The sequence below is a fragment of the Akebia trifoliata genome, chromosome 9 (genome assembly GCF_017979445.1).
Source record: "Akebia trifoliata isolate Shusen 1 chromosome 9, ASM1797944v1, whole genome shotgun sequence".
In the NCBI taxonomy this organism is placed as follows: domain Eukaryota; kingdom Viridiplantae; phylum Streptophyta; class Magnoliopsida; order Ranunculales; family Lardizabalaceae; genus Akebia; species Akebia trifoliata.
Genome location: NC_141383.1, coordinates 22,995,445 through 23,015,382, shown reverse-complemented (window position 1 = coordinate 23,015,382; position 19,938 = coordinate 22,995,445). Strand labels below are relative to the sequence as shown.

At 33.5% G+C, this 19,938-nt stretch overlaps 1 protein-coding gene across 1 annotated transcript; it reads left to right on the top strand.

Moving 5' to 3' along the window:
• The first annotated feature begins 13,299 nt into the window (after window positions 1-13,299).
• Window positions 13,300-19,114, top strand: LOC147394774 (SUPPRESSOR OF GAMMA RESPONSE 1-like). Its single transcript, XM_086453651.1, has 6 exons — window positions 13,300-13,460; window positions 15,764-15,896; window positions 16,358-16,544; window positions 17,320-17,819; window positions 18,229-18,516; window positions 18,638-19,114. Exons 1-6 carry the CDS (start codon window positions 13,453-13,455, stop codon window positions 18,689-18,691), a joined length of 1,170 nt encoding a protein of 389 aa, XP_086309777.1. The 5' UTR covers window positions 13,300-13,452; the 3' UTR covers window positions 18,692-19,114.
• Window positions 19,115-19,938: the final 824 nt, after the last annotated feature.

Sequence of the window (19,938 nt, the reverse complement as noted above, 5' to 3'; positions counted from 1 at the left end):
CTAAGCCAAGCCCTTGGGGTTGAGTGGTCTATCATAATATCATATAGTTTATTTTCTTAGTCTTGCACTCTATTAAGGTAAAATATTGGATGACAAGTGATAAAGTGTATTGTAATACATCAAATCATATTTTATAATTAATTAAATTTAGGATGATTATATCTGATCTTAACTCTGTTAGGACATTATAATAATTTTTGTTGGTAGTCTCTTTATGCACTGTGATTGAATCATTTAGATTTGTACAATAAAAATTATAATATTTTTATTTGTGATTTCTAGCCCATGTATCTGGGTATTTTTCATCAAGGACTTAGAACCCCTGCATAGATCTGTTCACAAATTTTCGATCATCTCGATTTACATTGCATTAGTCGATCAAAGGGTGGGCCAAACATCTTTTTAGGTTAGTGGGCCCAAAAGATTATCCTACATGTTGTGCGGCGTAAATCAGAAGTCACATATCCAATTAACCCCCAAGTTCATTTTCAAGGGAATGTGAATTTTTCTGGAAAATAGTTATGAAAAATGAATTCTACCATTAGATTGCACTTAGTAAAATATTAAAAAAGAGAGTTGAGGGTAATTGTCAGATAAGAACATTTGGAGTTGGGAAAATCATTTTCTTGGGTTGCTATGGGTAAACATTTTCCCCCTCTGTAGATTGAAAAATCAATTTAACAGGAAAAATGAATTCTAGAGAAAATGTGCAAAAAATAAGTATTTTATCAGGAAAATTATTTTCTCACCCATTTTTTATGAGCAATCCTGTGACCTCGTGACTTTTGACCAATAAAAGACTTAGGATCCAATATGGTGTCTCGTGTCTATGTGGCACACTTCAATTAGAGATTAAAACACCTTGGCTCCTAACCAAGCTGTGTGTATTATCCAATCCAAATGTGCCACATAGACACCATTCCTATGTATAGGAATGAAACACCATTCTGATCGCGATTCACTCATATTTATCATCATTAATTTGTATGTCATCTCAAATATTTGGATGGTTGGTCATGAAGTAGTAGAAGAACTAGTGATGGAATCGAAAGGAGATCAGAGAGAAACACCAATGGCGAAGATTATAACTTTATTGGAAACCGATATGGAGACGAATCCATCGACAGAGAGGGAGGAAGCAACGCCACCCGCATTGACAATGCCTGGGTTGGTGAGACAAACAAGTGGAATAAAGACCAACTGCCTATGCTCTCCAACCACCCATGCAGGTTCGTTTCGGTGTAGGCTTCACCGTTCACCGAGTCTTCAACGCACCAAAAGCATCGACTCTGCCACTCTTCAAGATTCACCCCCCAAGCCTACCGATGGAAGCACTTCTGACTCATGATCCAGACTTAGTCTCTTTCTTTCTCTTGTGTGTGTGTAGTAGGACTTGTGTGTTGATTCTAGCTGTGTAAAAGTCTAAAAACCTTATGGATTCGATATATTCAAACGACTCCTTTGCGACCTTAAAATATCAAGTAATCATGTATTTTGTAATCCCATCGAGTAATCATGTATTTGTGTATTCTCATCTACTGGGTTTGTGGTAAAGTACCAGGAAACAAAGTCATTTCTATCAAAATTGTGTGGTGATTTTATGCCTTGCGGTCGAATACAAAGAAAGCTTTGCTCTCTTATAGGATCTTTGAGTCCAATGTTTGTCGATTTTCTTTGAGGGAAATTGTTCCTCCAATTTTATTCTAATATTATTTATTTTATTTATGTAAAACCAACAATCTACATTTTAATATATAAAGAGAGAAACTTCTTACAAATGTAGGACAACTACGAACTTGCCAATTATCGTAGTTGGCTAGAATTAGAATTAGAGCTGTGATGATATGACTCTCTAGGTGGCATACTCAATCGACTCCCTAACATGACTAGTTCACAATCGTAGATTTATACTCCTCTAGACACACGATTGCACTTCCCTGTAAAAAAAAAAGTGTATCTCAAGAGAGCCGTGTATCTAGAGGCATATAGATCTACAATTCCCAAAATTTTCCAAGTCAGAGAATCAATTGAGTATATCACCTGGCGAGTCATATTATCAAGACTCTTAGAATTAATCTAAAAGACTCCTAAAACAACTCAATACCTCTAAAATAACCTAATAAGTAGCGTTCCTAACATTCTCAAAACAATTTCAAGTTGTCAATAATTACAACATGGCTCTAGAGACTAGGACATTCTCAAATGTAGGTAATCAAATGTTTTCTAAAGAATAGTTGTTCGATGTAGATTGATGATAAAATAATGAACAAAAAATAAATCTTGGCAAGTAAGGATTGATCCACAGAGACAATGTTGATCCGACGATTCTTTCAACTCAAAATCGATTGAGATTTGAAGGTAACAAATTAAAACAGTTTTTAGGAAGAAATTTAAACTAAACTAAAATAGAAAATAAATCTGCAATATAACTTCTTAGATTGGTCGAATCCACTTGAGCTAATCCCTCCCTTAGATTAATTTGTCCTTGCTTGTCTCAATCCTCTCGATAAAACTAATGTCGAAGGATCAAATGGTGAAGCGGTTAAATTCCAAAATGTAAATTCAAAGATGGTGAATAAATTAATAAGAAGAAATTAAAAAGTTTAAATTTAATATTCTTCATCAAGCATGGCTTAGCTTGAGCTTATCTAAGACTAAGTCATCTAAATTAGGAAATCAAATTTCAACCCAATAATCCTTACTTAAAAACTTTCCATACTAAACATTAAAGCATATGGTGAAGTAATAAATTAAGGGGGCGGTTCAAGGGCCATATGTAAAAACATATGAAAAAACAATGGTTTTTCAAAATAAGGGTTAGAGATTTTGGATTGAGCTAATTTGTTGCAAAGATGGTCACTATGATGAAAAGATCATCCTCACAAAAAATCAGTTCAATCAGAAACTTCTAAATCCATCAAAAATGATTTACAAATTAGTAACAAAAATTGGTAAAAAATCGACGATCCACATTCTAAATCACTTTTAATGGGGTTAGAAGTTTCAGATTGGACTGATTTTTTTTTTCGGATGATCTTCCCATCATAGAGATCATCCTCACAAAAAATCAGCTCAATCCGAAATTTCTAACTCATATTTTAAAATTTTATTAATGTTACATTGTTTTTATATATGTTTTCTCATATGGCCCTTGGACCTGACCCATAAATTAAAACTAAGAGGGAAGATGTTACTCCGGCTTCATCAACCTCTCCAACGGAGGGTATAGCCAGTGATCATCACAAGAATCAATAAATTAGAAGAAAATAAAATAGAGAAGAGAGCTGAGAAAGATGGAGAAGTGAAATTGGTAGTATTTCCTTACAAAACTTGAAATCAAGAAAGAAATAACAGAAAATAAAAACCTTAATTGTAGAGATAATATATAGGGTCAGGTTCAAGGGCCATGTGAGAAAACATGTAAGAAAACTTTCGGGGGTAAATAAAATTTTAAAATATGGGTTAGAAATTTTAGATTGAGCTGATTTTTTTGAGGATGATCTCTATGATGGGAAGATCATCCAAAAAACAAATCAGCCCAATCTGAAACTTCTAACCCCATTAAAAGTGATTTAGAATGTGGACCGTCGATTTTTTACCAATTTTTGTTACTAATTTGTAAATCATTTTTGATGGATTTAGAAGTTTCTGATTGAACTGATTTTTTGTGAGGATGATCTTTTCATCATAGTGACCATCTTTGCAACAAATTAGCTCAATCCAAAATCTCTAACCCTTATTTTGAAAAACCATTGTTTTTTCATATGTTTTTACATATGGCCCTTGAACCGCCCCCTTAATTTATTGGTAGTATTTCCTTACAAAACTTGAAATCAAGAAAGAAATAACAGAAAATAAAAACCTTAATTGTAGAGATAATATATATAGGGTCAGGTTCAAGGGCCATGTGAGAAAACATGTAAGAAAACTTTCGAGGGTAAATAAAATTTTAAAATATGGGTTAGAAATTTTAGATTGAGCTGATTTTTTGTGAGGATGATCTCTATGATGGGAAGATCATCCAAAAAACAAATCAGCCCAATCTGAAACTTCTAACCCCATTAAAAGTGATTTAGAATGTGGACCGTCGATTTTTTACCAATTTTTGTTACTAATTTGTAAATCATTTTTGATGGATTTAGAAGTTTCTGATTGAACTGATTTTTTGTGAGGATGATCTTTTCATCATAGTGACCATCTTTGCAACAAATTAGCTCAATCCAAAATCTCTAACCCTTATTTTGAAAAACCATTGTTTTTTCATATGTTTTTACATATGGCCCTTGAACCGCCCCCTTAATTTATTGGTAGTATTTCCTTACAAAACTTGAAATCAAGAAAGAAATAACAGAAAATAAAAACCTTAATTGTAGAGATAATATATATATAGGGTCAGGTTCAAGGGCCATGTGAGAAAACATGTAAGAAAACTTTCGAGGGTAAATAAAATTTTAAAATATGGGTTAGAAATTTTAGATTGAGCTGATTTTTTGTGAGGATGATCTCTATGATGGGAAGATCATCCAAAAAACAAATCAGCCCAATCTGAAACTTCTAACCCCATTAAAAGTGATTTAGAATGTGGACCGTCGATTTTTTACCAATTTTTGTTACTAATTTGTAAATCATTTTTGATGGATTTAGAAGTTTCTGATTGAACTGATTTTTTGTGAGGATGATCTTTTCATCATAGTGACCATCTTTGCAACAAATTAGCTCAATCCAAAATCTCTAACCCTTATTTTGAAAAACCATTGTTTTTTCATATGTTTTTACATATGGCCCTTGAACCGCCCCCTTAATTTATTGGTAGTATTTCCTTACAAAACTTGAAATCAAGAAAGAAATAACAGAAAATAAAAACCTTAATTGTAGAGATAATATATATAGGGTCAGGTTCAAGGGCCATGTGAGAAAACATGTAAGAAAACTTTCGGGGGTAAATAAAATTTTAAAATATGGGTTAGAAATTTTAGATTGAGCTGATTTTTTGTGAGGATGATCTCTATGATGGGAAGATCATCCAAAAAACAAATCAGCCCAATCTGAAACTTCTAACCCCATTAAAAGTGATTTAGAATGTGGACCGTCGATTTTTTACCAATTTTTGTTACTAATTTGTAAATCATTTTTGATGGATTTAGAAGTTTCTGATTGAACTGATTTTTTGTGAGGATGATCTTTTCATCATAGTGACCATCTTTGCAACAAATTAGCTCAATCCAAAATCTCTAACCCTTATTTTGAAAAACCATTGTTTTTTCATATGTTTTTACATATGGCCCTTGAACCGCCCCCTTAATTTATTGGTAGTATTTCCTTACAAAACTTGAAATCAAGAAAGAAATAACAGAAAATAAAAACCTTAATTGTAGAGATAATATATAGGGTCAGGTTCAAGGGCCATGTGAGAAAACATGTAAGAAAACTTTCGAGGGTAAATAAAATTTTAAAATATGGGTTAGAAATTTTAGATTGAGCTGATTTTTTGTGAGGATGATCTCTATGATGGGAAGATCATCCAAAAAACAAATCAGCCCAATCTGAAACTTCTAACCCCATTAAAAGTGATTTAGAATGTGGACCGTCGATTTTTTACCAATTTTTGTTACTAATTTGTAAATCATTTTTGATGGATTTAGAAGTTTCTGATTGAACTGATTTTTTGTGAGGATGATCTTTTCATCATAGTGACCATCTTTGCAACAAATTAGCTCAATCCAAAATCTCTAACCCTTATTTTGAAAAACCATTGTTTTTTCATATGTTTTTACATATGGCCCTTGAACCGCCCCCTTAATTTATTGGTAGTATTTCCTTACAAAACTTGAAATCAAGAAAGAAATAACAGAAAATAAAAACCTTAATTGTAGAGATAATATATATAGGGTCAGGTTCAAGGGCCATGTGAGAAAACATGTAAGAAAACTTTCGGGGGTAAATAAAATTTTAAAATATGGGTTAGAAATTTTAGATTGAGCTGATTTTTTGTGAGGATGATCTCTATGATGGGAAGATCATCCAAAAAACAAATCAGCCCAATCTGAAACTTCTAACCCCATTAAAAGTGATTTAGAATGTGGACCGTCGATTTTTTACCAATTTTTGTTACTAATTTGTAAATCATTTTTGATGGATTTAGAAGTTTCTGATTGAACTGATTTTTTGTGAGGATGATCTTTTCATCATAGTGACCATCTTTGCAACAAATTAGCTCAATCCAAAATCTCTAACCCTTATTTTGAAAAACCATTGTTTTTTCATATGTTTTTACATATGGCCCTTGAACCGCCCCCTTAATTTATTGGTAGTATTTCCTTACAAAACTTGAAATCAAGAAAGAAATAACAGAAAATAAAAACCTTAATTGTAGAGATAATATATATAGGGTCAGGTTCAAGGGCCATGTGAGAAAACATGTAAGAAAACTTTCGAGGGTAAATAAAATTTTAAAATATGGGTTAGAAATTTTAGATTGAGCTGATTTTTTGTGAGGATGATCTCTATGATGGGAAGATCATCCAAAAAACAAATCAGCCCAATCTGAAACTTCTAACCCCATTAAAAGTGATTTAGAATGTGGACCGTCGATTTTTTACCAATTTTTGTTACTAATTTGTAAATCATTTTTGATGGATTTAGAAGTTTCTGATTGAACTGATTTTTTGTGAGGATGATCTTTTCATCATAGTGACCATCTTTGCAACAAATTAGCTCAATCCAAAATCTCTAACCCTTATTTTGAAAAACCATTGTTTTTTCATATGTTTTTACATATGGCCCTTGAACCGCCCCCTTAATTTATTGGTAGTATTTCCTTACAAAACTTGAAATCAAGAAAGAAATAACAGAAAATAAAAACCTTAATTGTAGAGATAATATATATAGGGTCAGGTTCAAGGGCCATGTGAGAAAACATGTAAGAAAACTTTCGAGGGTAAATAAAATTTTAAAATATGGGTTAGAAATTTTAGATTGAGCTGATTTTTTGTGAGGATGATCTCTATGATGGGAAGATCATCCAAAAAACAAATCAGCCCAATCTGAAACTTCTAACCCCATTAAAAGTGATTTAGAATGTGGACCGTCGATTTTTTACCAATTTTTGTTACTAATTTGTAAATCATTTTTGATGGATTTAGAAGTTTCTGATTGAACTGATTTTTTGTGAGGATGATCTTTTCATCATAGTGACCATCTTTGCAACAAATTAGCTCAATCCAAAATCTCTAACCCTTATTTTGAAAAACCATTGTTTTTTCATATGTTTTTACATATGGCCCTTGAACCGCCCCCTTAATTTATTGGTAGTATTTCCTTACAAAACTTGAAATCAAGAAAGAAATAACAGAAAATAAAAACCTTAATTGTAGAGATAATATATATAGGGTCAGGTTCAAGGGCCATGTGAGAAAACATGTAAGAAAACTTTCGGGGGTAAATAAAATTTTAAAATATGGGTTAGAAATTTTAGATTGAGCTGATTTTTTGTGAGGATGATCTCTATGATGGGAAGATCATCCAAAAAACAAATCAGCCCAATCTGAAACTTCTAACCCCATTAAAAGTGATTTAGAATGTGGACCGTCGATTTTTTACCAATTTTTGTTACTAATTTGTAAATCATTTTTGATGGATTTAGAAGTTTCTGATTGAACTGATTTTTTGTGAGGATGATCTTTTCATCATAGTGACCATCTTTGCAACAAATTAGCTCAATCCAAAATCTCTAACCCTTATTTTGAAAAACCATTGTTTTTTCATATGTTTTTACATATGGCCCTTGAACCGCCCCCTTAATTTATTGGTAGTATTTCCTTACAAAACTTGAAATCAAGAAAGAAATAACAGAAAATAAAAACCTTAATTGTAGAGATAATATATAGGGTCAGGTTCAAGGGCCATGTGAGAAAACATGTAAGAAAACTTTCGAGGGTAAATAAAATTTTAAAATATGGGTTAGAAATTTTAGATTGAGCTGATTTTTTTGAGGATGATCTCTATGATGGGAAGATCATCCAAAAAACAAATCAGCCCAATCTGAAACTTCTAACCCCATTAAAAGTGATTTAGAATGTGGACCGTCGATTTTTTACCAATTTTTGTTACTAATTTGTAAATCATTTTTGATGGATTTAGAAGTTTCTGATTGAACTGATTTTTTGTGAGGATGATCTTTTCATCATAGTGACCATCTTTGCAACAAATTAGCTCAATCCAAAATCTCTAACCCTTATTTTGAAAAACCATTGTTTTTTCATATGTTTTTACATATGGCCCTTGAACCGCCCCCTTAATTTATTGGTAGTATTTCCTTACAAAACTTGAAATCAAGAAAGAAATAACAGAAAATAAAAACCTTAATTGTAGAGATAATATATATAGGGTCAGGTTCAAGGGCCATGTGAGAAAACATGTAAGAAAACTTTCGAGGGTAAATAAAATTTTAAAATATGGGTTAGAAATTTTAGATTGAGCTGATTTTTTGTGAGGATGATCTCTATGATGGGAAGATCATCCAAAAAACAAATCAGCCCAATCTGAAACTTCTAACCCCATTAAAAGTGATTTAGAATGTGGACCGTCGATTTTTTACAATTTTTGTTACTAATTTGTAAATCATTTTTGATGGATTTAGAAGTTTCTGATTGAACTGATTTTTTGTGAGGATGATCTTTTCATCATAGTGACCATCTTTGCAACAAATTAGCTCAATCCAAAATCTCTAACCCTTATTTTGAAAAACCATTGTTTTTTCATATGTTTTTACATATGGCCCTTGAACCGCCCCCTTAATTTATTGGTAGTATTTCCTTACAAAACTTGAAATCAAGAAAGAAATAACAGAAAATAAAAACCTTAATTGTAGAGATAATATATATAGGGTCAGGTTCAAGGGCCATGTGAGAAAACATGTAAGAAAACTTTCGGGGGTAAATAAAATTTTAAAATATGGGTTAGAAATTTTAGATTGAGCTGATTTTTTGTGAGGATGATCTCTATGATGGGAAGATCATCCAAAAAACAAATCAGCCCAATCTGAAACTTCTAACCCCATTAAAAGTGATTTAGAATGTGGACCGTCGATTTTTTACCAATTTTTGTTACTAATTTGTAAATCATTTTTGATGGATTTAGAAGTTTCTGATTGAACTGATTTTTTGTGAGGATGATCTTTTCATCATAGTGACCATCTTTGCAACAAATTAGCTCAATCCAAAATCTCTAACCCTTATTTTGAAAAACCATTGTTTTTTCATATGTTTTTACATATGGCCCTTGAACCGCCCCCTTAATTTATTGGTAGTATTTCCTTACAAAACTTGAAATCAAGAAAGAAATAACAGAAAATAAAAACCTTAATTGTAGAGATAATATATATAGGGTCAGGTTCAAGGGCCATGTGAGAAAACATGTAAGAAAACTTTCGGGGGTAAATAAAATTTTAAAATATGGGTTAGAAATTTTAGATTGAGCTGATTTTTTGTGAGGATGATCTCTATGATGGGAAGATCATCCAAAAAACAAATCAGCCCAATCTGAAACTTCTAACCCCATTAAAAGTGATTTAGAATGTGGACCGTCGATTTTTTTTCAAATTTTATCACGAATTTGTAAATCACTTTTGATGGATTTAGAAGTTTCTGATTGAGCTGATTTTTTGTGAGGATGATCTTCTCATCATAGTGACCATCCTTGCAAAAAATCAGCTCAATCCAAAACCTCTAACCCTTATTTTGAAAAACGAAAGTTTTCTTACATGTTTTCTCACATGGCCCTTGAACCTGACCCATATATATATATATATATATATATATATCTAAACATAAATTTTTTGTCCCCCTTAAACTCTGGTCTGGTCTCCTATTTATAGAGATTAGATTAGGGTTTCTAGAGTTCGGAAACCTTCTGTACATAAAATAACTTCAAAACCTTACTTCAATACAAAGTATTTGTAGCCACCAAGTTCTTGCACAAATCTCGAAGAATTATCCACCGACACTATCACGCTGCCCAAATTGACCAAGGCGTCACGGTACATGTGGGCCCAATGGACTTGCATTTTGGTCCTTGATCTTGTTTTGGATCTTAGATCATAGTAGAATCTTTGGCTTTTTCTAATTCATCTTGAAACTTTGTGACTTTCTCCTATTATATATAAATAATCGTAATTAGGTCCAAAATACATAATTTAATGGAAATTAATAATAAATATAAAATAACAATGAATTGTATTTAATTAGAGGATTTAGTATATAATTTACTTGTAAAATCTATGTAATTAGGGTTCTAGAAATCACTTTTTATACTCTTATCAATAGTCTTATTTTTAGTAGTTTAAGAAATAAAGTTGAGACTTTACGTTATAGTTTTAAGATGGCTAAAGTATGTTGCTTTCTATTTTTAATATTAAAGGATTTCTGTGACGAAAGGTTTGTTATGATATTGTGGAAATCGACTAGAAAATAAGCACACAATGCAAAATAAAGAAAAAAAAAACACAAACACAAAGGTTTACGAGATTCACCCTATTAAACCACGTCCTTGAAGGTGGTCAATCTTTTTCACTATATCAAGTAAAGGTTACAAAGGAAAACCCCTTCTCCACCTCTTCTTACTCAAGATCTTGGATCTTAGTAACAAATTAAATACAAGAGGCCATTGCACAAAATAATGTACATAGGGGTCGATCTCATATTTTAAGTGATTCCAACATTGTGTGAAATTTATCGATCAGCATTTTAGATTTATCCCTCTAAAATGCAAGTCCGATTTTATGAAATACTCTAAATTATTCAAAATTCATTAATTGGATTAAAATGAATTTCAATACTCAAATCAAAGAACAAAAGTTTGTTGTTAATCAAATTCTATGCTAAATGGATGAATTTGGGGTAGAAAATTTTTGAGCGGGTTGAGTGCATGAATTCTACCTTGACGGTTGATTCTAGGGATTTCCAAGAATCCCTAGAAAAGATTGTACAAGTCCTTAGAAAGATAATACCAATCTCTAGGAAATTTGTGTTTATCCACTCAGTCCGGTCGAACTTGGATTGTGTTTGAATAGTTCTATTCGACCCACTTAGTTATTGGGCTGGGCTCAATTCATGATTTGGATCAGACTCAGAATTTGGGAGCTAGGTTCGAGAATAACCTAATCCAATCAAATAACTTATATTATAATTTTATTTATATTATGTTATAGCATGCTTATAATTAATATATATATATATATATAATATATATATATATATATATATATTATATATATATATGACTCCCCCACATGGCATACTGAAAATACTCTCCTAACTTGGCATGTACTAGAATCATAGATTTGTAGTCTCAAGATACACATCCCCACAAATATGTATATGTGCAGTGTGTATCCCGAGAAAGAAGAGATCGATGGTTCTAGCACATGCCACATCAAGAGAGTATTTTGAGTATGCCACATGTGGGGGAGTCAGAAAATCAATACTCATCATTTATGCCTAACTCAACTTGACTTGATCATGGCAACCCTCAAAGCATCTCCAGTGGCAATGCTAATTAGGAACTAATTAACTCTGAATAAATCATAATTATGAATCTGATTTAGGCATTAGACTTCAATCCAATTATTTGATGATTTTTAACATATCCCTTAACAATTTAGTAAATATTTAAAATGCCCCTTGTATTTTGAGATTGATGGTATGCCCTTTTGATCTAATGTCTTCTCTTAAATGACCAATATTAAATAGTCACATAAGAGAAAATTAAAAAAAAAAAAAAAGAGTCGGTGATAATCTAAAGTCCTCTCTGACATACGCCTTCATCATAAAATCGTAAATCATTTGTCTCGAGAAACGCAAGAACAAGACTTATGTCTCCCAAGACAAATGATTTACGATTCCGTGATGAGCATAAGTCAAAAAGGGGTGTCAGAAAATCATTATTTGTAAAAATAGTGCAACTACAATCCTCTAAAATTCATGATTTGAAAATGGACGACCATTAAATTCAAATTTAACAGTAAAATTTAATTACTTATTTTGTAAAAATTCTTAAAATATTATAATTTACATCCTGTGACATTTCATAATGTTTTTTAAGTTGAAGTTTGAAAAAAAATAAAAAAATATTTACTTAATATCTCATTGCGGGGTCTAACCGTTTTGACCCATTTTGGATTGACCAGTCAATGACACTAGTCACATTCTTAAAACATCTCACCAAATCTAATCCCAAATCTTTGAATAACGATGGCAAGTTGGCCTCACAAGTCTAACAATTCCATCAAATCTCAAATATGAGATCCTTCAATCACGTAGTGGATCATAATAATTGCATGCTACACACGTGTGTCCCCAAATTGATCCTAACGTTAGTATATGTACACGTGTGAACTCGATCATCAAACGTTCCTTAACGAATCCTTCTTTAGCTAAAACTTGGGAAGGAAGTTAACCAATCTGTCTCACTTTTACCATCCTAAAGCGCGTTTCTCCATGAAACAAATTAGTCCATTCAGACATGCCCCCCCCATGTTTTTTAGAATATTTCAGATACCCTTGTAATTATTACATACCCTTGACCTCAATCTACTCAAGAGGACTAATAGAAAATGACCTAAAATACCTCATCTTCTACCTTTAAATAAAAAGTCAAAAATTCTTGAACCAATCATATCTTAAGTCTTTAGGGTATTTTTTTTTTAGTTGTACAGATGTCTTCGATCTTAAGATTCTACCTCCCACCTTCAAACCTCATTAATGTGATAGATTTTTGAAGAATCGTAAGATAATGGAATTTTGAATGGAAAAAATTATAGAGTGCTAATTTAGTAACTCAACTTGATAGGGTAACTCAAAAACTCATTGACGTAGCAGGTACAAGAATCATAGATTTATTCTCTTGAGATACTCAATTACACATCATCTCGAGAGAAAAAATTCATCAATTATTGCAAGGTACATGTCAATTGTGTTAAAAATCATTACACGAAGTTATATACGGATTATGGTGAGAGTTTGAAGATGAGGGCTTTTATGTCATGTTCTTTTAGTCATTTTGTGTAGTCTAAGGTCAAGGAGCATGCCTTCAATTTGAAAACACGGGGGAGGGATATCTGAAATATTTAACAAAATATGGAGGGGTATGTGAATTATCCAACAAAATATAACACTCGAGAATTTTCAACAAAAAAAAAAAACCAGCTTCCGAACCAAACCCTAGGTTCGGACCTTGGTTTCGTCAACGGCTCGGTAGTCAGACCTGGTGGTTAGTGGCCTAGTCAAAATGAGATTCTCTGTCCGAACCTGACTTTTGAGTCCGAGCCTCTTACAACGGGCCCCAAACTTGTTTCCCGCTCGCATTTAACTTAACCGAGTGGAGTTGTGGACTAAACGAAGTAGCTTCACAGTCTCTTATGTCTTTCATCTTGGCCTTCTCTTCCTCTCTAAACAGATGGCAAGGTAAGATCACCCAAATTCTTCTCTATTAAGATTCAAGCTTCCTGTATTCTTAATGGGTTATTAGTAGTGTTGTTTGGGTTTCTATGAATCTCCTCAAGATTAGTTATGGGTTTTGTTTGAATCTCTCATGGGTTGTATAATATGCGCTGGATTTTGGTAGTAAAGAGTAGAAACCTTAGTTGAAATTTGGCTTATTTTCTATAATAAGGGTTGCATCATCTTGTTTTATTTTTTTTATTTTTTTGGATTTTAAGGTTAGATTAAAAGACCAAATGGGGAGAAGGCCATGTAGTTGATTTTTGAATGTTTGTTTGAGATACCCATTTAAGGGGAAGATGTTATTTCTTGATTTAAGTAAAAAAAAAAATTGGGAGGTACCCATATTTAATGTGTGATGAGTTTCCTTCTTATTTGGTACTGTTGAAGGGGGATATAAATGTATCCTGAATTTCATTGTGTTGAATAATTTAATGAAGAGATTATAGTTCTTTCTAGACATGAAATTTGCAATAAGAAATTGATTTTAGGAGTTTTTAATAGAATAACCAAGCGAATTATGTGGGTAACGTCACTCGTATTGATCATATAAAATGCTTATACTTGAAGCAACTTCCCAACCCACACCTGAACATAATCACAGATAAAATTCATAAAGGGAAATAGTCTATTGGATGAGACACTCTGTCTATTAAAAGTTGTATTTCCCACATGAAGGTCACTCTCCAAACTCTGTCCTTCGTATAGGCTTTGGGATCACTGCTTACATTGCTGATAGGTTGGAGATAATTCAAAGAAATTTGTTACTAAGTGGTAGGAGAATGTCGAGATGTACCATATAATAGTATATACAGGGCAGCTTGGCATTTTGAAAATTTTGGGAGAACAGATGCTAGGATGTTTTAAGTATCTAACCTCATAAATAGGGCATAGTTGTGGAGTTGGTCCCAGACATTCTGGGTGTAGTCTGTTGTTTCATGGAGAGTCATTCTTTGTTTATAAGGTGGCATGGATAGGATGCGGAAATGAAGGGTTTTAAGTCGGAATCAAGGTTCATGGTCTTGGGAAAATTATGTAAGATTCTAGATGAATGAGTTTCAAGTAGGTAAATAGGATCACATATTAGGAAAATGATTGGTTGGTGATTAGAGTCATTTCCAGTTTCTGGGTTCTATAGGCAAATTCCATAGTCATAAAAACTGTGTTTTTTTTTTTAATTTTTTGTTTGAAAAAGTCCCATTTAAAACATGTTTTGTATCTCTAACAATTTAAATGAGTAAAAAACACATGTTTTTACGTTTTCCCGCTTTTTTTTCAAAATAATAATAATAATAATTTGAACACATTTTTTGTTGCCTTATGGTTGTTTGTGATTTGGTTCATGAATGTTGTTAATATGGGATTTGAATTTGATACATAACATAGGCTTTGATAATTCATAAATGTAGTCTCATTGGGATTTGATGATACTGCATTGGTGTTATGATTTTACATTTTTCAATATATTTTTTATTTTGCTCAAAATATATGATGATTAAACTTTTTTTAGCATCATAATATGTATAATTATGTCTGAAAACATGTTGTCATGCATCAGTATTCAGTAGTGTGTTTCGTTGCTCAAAAATATGTTAAAGAGTGTGTGTGTGAGTGTATATACACACACATACATTTTTCATAACTTCTAGTATAATTTTTTTATATGTTATTATTTTTCCCTTTTTCCTGAAGTCTTTCATTGCCATTTTAAAACAGTATTGCAACTTTGTGACAATGGTTACTTCCTACTAATCCCTTCCTTATAAACTATGGTGGAAGTGTTAATAAAAATGTAACATGAGAAGGTGCGTGTTAGTACACCATACACCTGGGATTAAAGTTCAAAACTCTGCCTTCACACTTAAACCTATCAAAACAATGTTAAATGGAAACGTCAGGAGAAGTCCTAGGAGTCGTGATCATGTATTGGAGCAGACATATCATTCTTTCCCATTGGTTGATAAATGGGAAAGCCTTGTCGCGTCTTGGCCAGTTTCTAGATATTTGTTGGAATGGAAATCTTGTGTCAGTTCTTTCCAAGGATGGATGAATTTTGTTTTATTTATTTTCTACTAGCCGAATTGTTTTAGCTTTCTGATGTATACATAATAATACATTCTTCAACATTTATATTGACTCTTGCTTGATCATATGGTATGCTCTCTCATTTGCACTTGATGTTTCCTTGCTGTCGCTTATTTTTTAAAACAGTTCTCTTTCTTGATTTTGGGCATTCTCTTACTATTTATGAGACATTATTGTTGCAGGAGTTGGCTTATTGATAGTAGAGGGATCGCAAAGAAAGTGAAAAATGCCATTCAGCTCCCTACATATCCATCCAAAGACTTGGGAGCAAATCGGGAGTGCCCTAATTGCTATCATCGTATAGACAACAGTGATGTAAGATAATAGTTTATTTGTAGTTTAATATGCTCTCACCTTCTTATCCTTAAGCATCAGATTTTCATGATAAGATTGGCTTTTCTTATGGAGCTCTTGTTCATATCGTGATATTTTAAAGAACCTTACTTAATGTCAACCATTTAAGAGGATGCCATCGATTGATTTGTTTTTTCCTTCACTATGCATAGAATACTTTTCTTTTTAAAACTATTCAAACCTTCACACACCTTTGAGATTTTCTCTTCTTGGAACTGAGGATGGATAATTTGCACCATTACAATCCATATTGGAATATTAGACTTTCTCTTCTTGAATATGGATGATATCAACTTCAATATATAAAATTTTATGTGATGGTAATTGGACAATTGCAGAAGACTTGGGGATTTAATGAAGTCTTTCTTAGTTATGTCTGTCATGAACCTTAAATATTTCTGTGGTGGACGTTATCATCTCAGGTTTCTCTCGAATGGCCAGGCCTCCCTGCTGGTGTGAAGTTCAAGCCGTCCGATATAGAGCTTGTAGAGCATTTAGCGGGAAAAGTTGGAAAAGGGAATTCAAAGCCCCATTTGTTTATTGATGAGTTCATCCCAACAATTGAAGACGATGAGGGTATCTGCTCTACCCACCCTGAAAATCTTCCTGGTGAGGGAGCTTCCTGATTGCTACTTTTTTTTTTTTCTTTCGTTTTTGCTCACTCCATGCCATCTTATTCAGTGCTGAAAGACTCGAATAATTCTTTGAGTCTTCCAATTCAAGTCTATTAAGTATTAATTTAGAAAGCTGCTAATGGCACCCAAACGTGTGTACTTATTACACCCCAATTAAAAATAAAGAATATAAATGAATGGTTGAGAAAAAGTAAGAGTTGGGGTGCCAATAGAAGGTCTCTCATTTTTGTCTGCTAGATTTCTATTTTGTGGGTTTCGGATTTTTATCAGCCTAATCATAATTATAAACTACTGAAATTGTTTGAAAGTGTTATAATGTTGAGATTATAATTTGAGCCAAAACTTGGTACTGAAGAGAATACTTTAAACTTTAATTTGGGGGTGATAAATAATTTAAGAAATTGGGGTGTAATAATAAAAGTTGGGGTGCCAATAGCAGCTATCTCAATTTAAGTTCAATGATTTTTTTTTAAGTCAAGCAAATTTGGAATATATTTTAAGCATAAAAAATGGATGGGACATGTTACTGATTTTTCTCCCAAGAACAAAAAATGCATCCATTAGACTGTCTATTTGAATATTAAAAATTTAGTGTTGCCACTCTCACCTTGATCAAAGTTTTTGAGTTGCTTGTGATGAACCAAATTCTGTTTGACTTGTGTTGGTTGGGTTCAGTCAAGATGACTTGGTTGACTTCAGAGTCGAAATGACCAGACCTTGTTTTTTTTTATCGCATGATTTTGCTTTAGGTGCCGAGAAAGATGGAAACAGTGTCCATTTCTTCCATAGGACATCAAGGGCATATGCAACAGGTCATCGTAAGCGCCGCAAGATCCATGTTCAGGGTAGTACTTCAACGACAGATCATGTCCGCTGGCATAAGACGGGTAAAACCAAGGCCGTGATAGAAAATGGGGTTCATAAGGGTTGGAAGAAAATAATGGTTCTTTATAAAAGTTCCAAAAAGGGGTCCAAGCCAGAGAAGTCCAATTGGGTGATGCATCAGTACCATCTCGGGATGAAAGAAGATGAAGAGGAGGGTGGATTTGTGGTTTCAAAGATTTTCTACCAACAACCAAAGCAGACTGACAAGACTGATGGAGATCCTGTTGTTGAAGAATCAGTTATGATGGCATCCCGAGCTAGCCCAAGCACCCCCAAGACATACACCCCCAATCCATCTCGACCCGGAAAGCGTGCTTTACTTGATGAGGAAGATGAAGAAAATGTACACAACTTGGCTGCCCAGGTAGTTACCAACTTGTGTTAGTTTTCAAGGTAGAAATGGTATTTTCTCTTGGAAGTTGATGTCACACTCCAAACTTCTAACACAAATCCCTGTGACCTGCGCTAGTTTTCGAGGCATGAGACACACATCCGAATATATAAAATATGATATTTTTTAGTATGTCAGTGCTTCTTTTTCCCCAAACGTGAGGCCTGCCTGCTTTCCCCAAAACAATCCATCTAAAATTTTCTCAAGAACAACCCTCAATTGAAGACCTTAATGGGCTCTGGGACACTACACGCATGTGTGTGTGCATGAGTTTGGAGGGGAATCCAACCTTTATTGTGGGTTGTTCTTGATGCAATTAGGTTGCTCATAACATATTATTTCAATATATAGACTCAACTGAAATTGTTTTTATGTGGAATAGGATGCAGAGCTCATCTTGGAAGAACCTCAACCCCCTTGCGCAAATGTTCATCTCAAGGACAAGGAAGTGGATCCTCTATGGTGGGCAGGTGAATCTCAAGCTGTTGAGGATCTTGATCCGAATGCCGTGGTGGATGTCTCACTGTTATGCAATGAGATTCTCGACTCTTATGCTCCTATCAATGAGTCGGGACTAAAATATGACCCTTCTTTCTTGGACTTTGGTCGCAACAAGAATGACATGATCCAAGGAGATACCAACACCGCCTGTGGAATCTCTGACCTTGCAGTAAGTTTCATCTCTTGCCCCTTTTCAATCAAGCGGAAGTCTTAAGGTGCCCATTTGGGTGATGGTCGACCTACTACACATCTTCTACTGCATATTTGACTTTCTTTTCTTTTCATTGCAGGATTTGCAGTTTGGTTCCCAAGAAAGTATTACGAGTTGGTTAGACCGATTATAGAGAAATGGACTGCCGTGCCAAAGCTCTCTGTGAATGGGCAATGTAGGCCCAATTTTGTTGACAACCCTGAACTTCTTCCACCATGTAGTTGTGGATGAAAAATATTCTAGGGGTCAAGGACTTTTGCTTTCCTCAGCTTTTCCCAAGTCACAAGGCTTCTACAAAGCTTTGAAGTAGAATGAAGGCTGAGGGAGTTCTATAGAGTTTACCAAACTATCAAACTCTAATGCTTGGAGCCCGTAGCAGACTCTTTCAAGCTATGTGTGGTAATGAGTGTTTTGTTGGGGTGTTGTCAAAGGTCGACGAAAAGGATCATGTATGGCACAGCCATGCAGAAAAGGGCAGCAATGATGTTTGTGATCTTTTTTCAGATCGTTCATTTGGGTTCTACTTCTGTGTCTTCTGGTGTTTTTGTAATATGCAGGAGCCCATACCAAATCACACTGCTCTTCTGGTGATTGTTGTTGCTTGTGTTTAGAAATTTTGGTTGCCATGTATTGAACATTAAATGAATGGCTTTGTACAATGGACATGAGCTTGAATTGTGGTTTCATATTTAAAATATATTCTATATCAAAGTACTACTTCATTCATGGATGGGCTGAACCCAAGAATAACATGAAGCCATTATCATATAATCATAAATTAACAATGAACCAAAGTACAAACGGTCGTAGTAATAACCATAGGCCTCCAAAAATTGGATTATTTTTTGTATTTTAAATAATGCGATTAAACATAATTGCTGTATCGAATTCGGATTAATAAACTGGAAGGAGTCATAAGACTACAACTACAGCCTACTACATAATAGGATCATATAACACTGGCCTCAAGCTGAGAAGGAATATAAGAAACAACATAAGAATGTAATATATATAACACTCCATACCATACTAACATGACATGATACTATAGTATAGAACACTGCATGAATACTTCTATAAAACAAATTATACTACTGAAAACTTATGCTTAAAAAATTCTAAAAATTAGAGAAACATGGATGGGATACTCATATCCATATCTATATTCATTATTTTGGGAATGAAGGATCGTGATATCTTTTCCAATACCAGCCCTCCTATCCATATCTAGGCATGCATCGTAGGTTAAATAATCACCAACACATCTGTCTACAAGCAAACCATCTTTCACTGTTACTATACTCATCAGTAGTGTGACCAATTTCAAGGCTGAGGCCAAAGCCATTACAACAGGCTAACACAGAGAAAAGCATAACCTGT

What these genes read in the sequence shown, in the direction of transcription:
- LOC147394774 (XM_086453651.1), top strand. An exon ending in ATCGTATAGACAACAGTGAT is followed by an intron (nt 15,897 to 16,357) that starts GTAAGATAATAG and finishes TTATCATCTCAG; the next exon opens with GTTTCTCTCGAATGGCCAGG. An exon ending in CCACCCTGAAAATCTTCCTG is followed by an intron (nt 16,545 to 17,319) that starts GTGAGGGAGCTT and finishes ATTTTGCTTTAG; the next exon opens with GTGCCGAGAAAGATGGAAAC.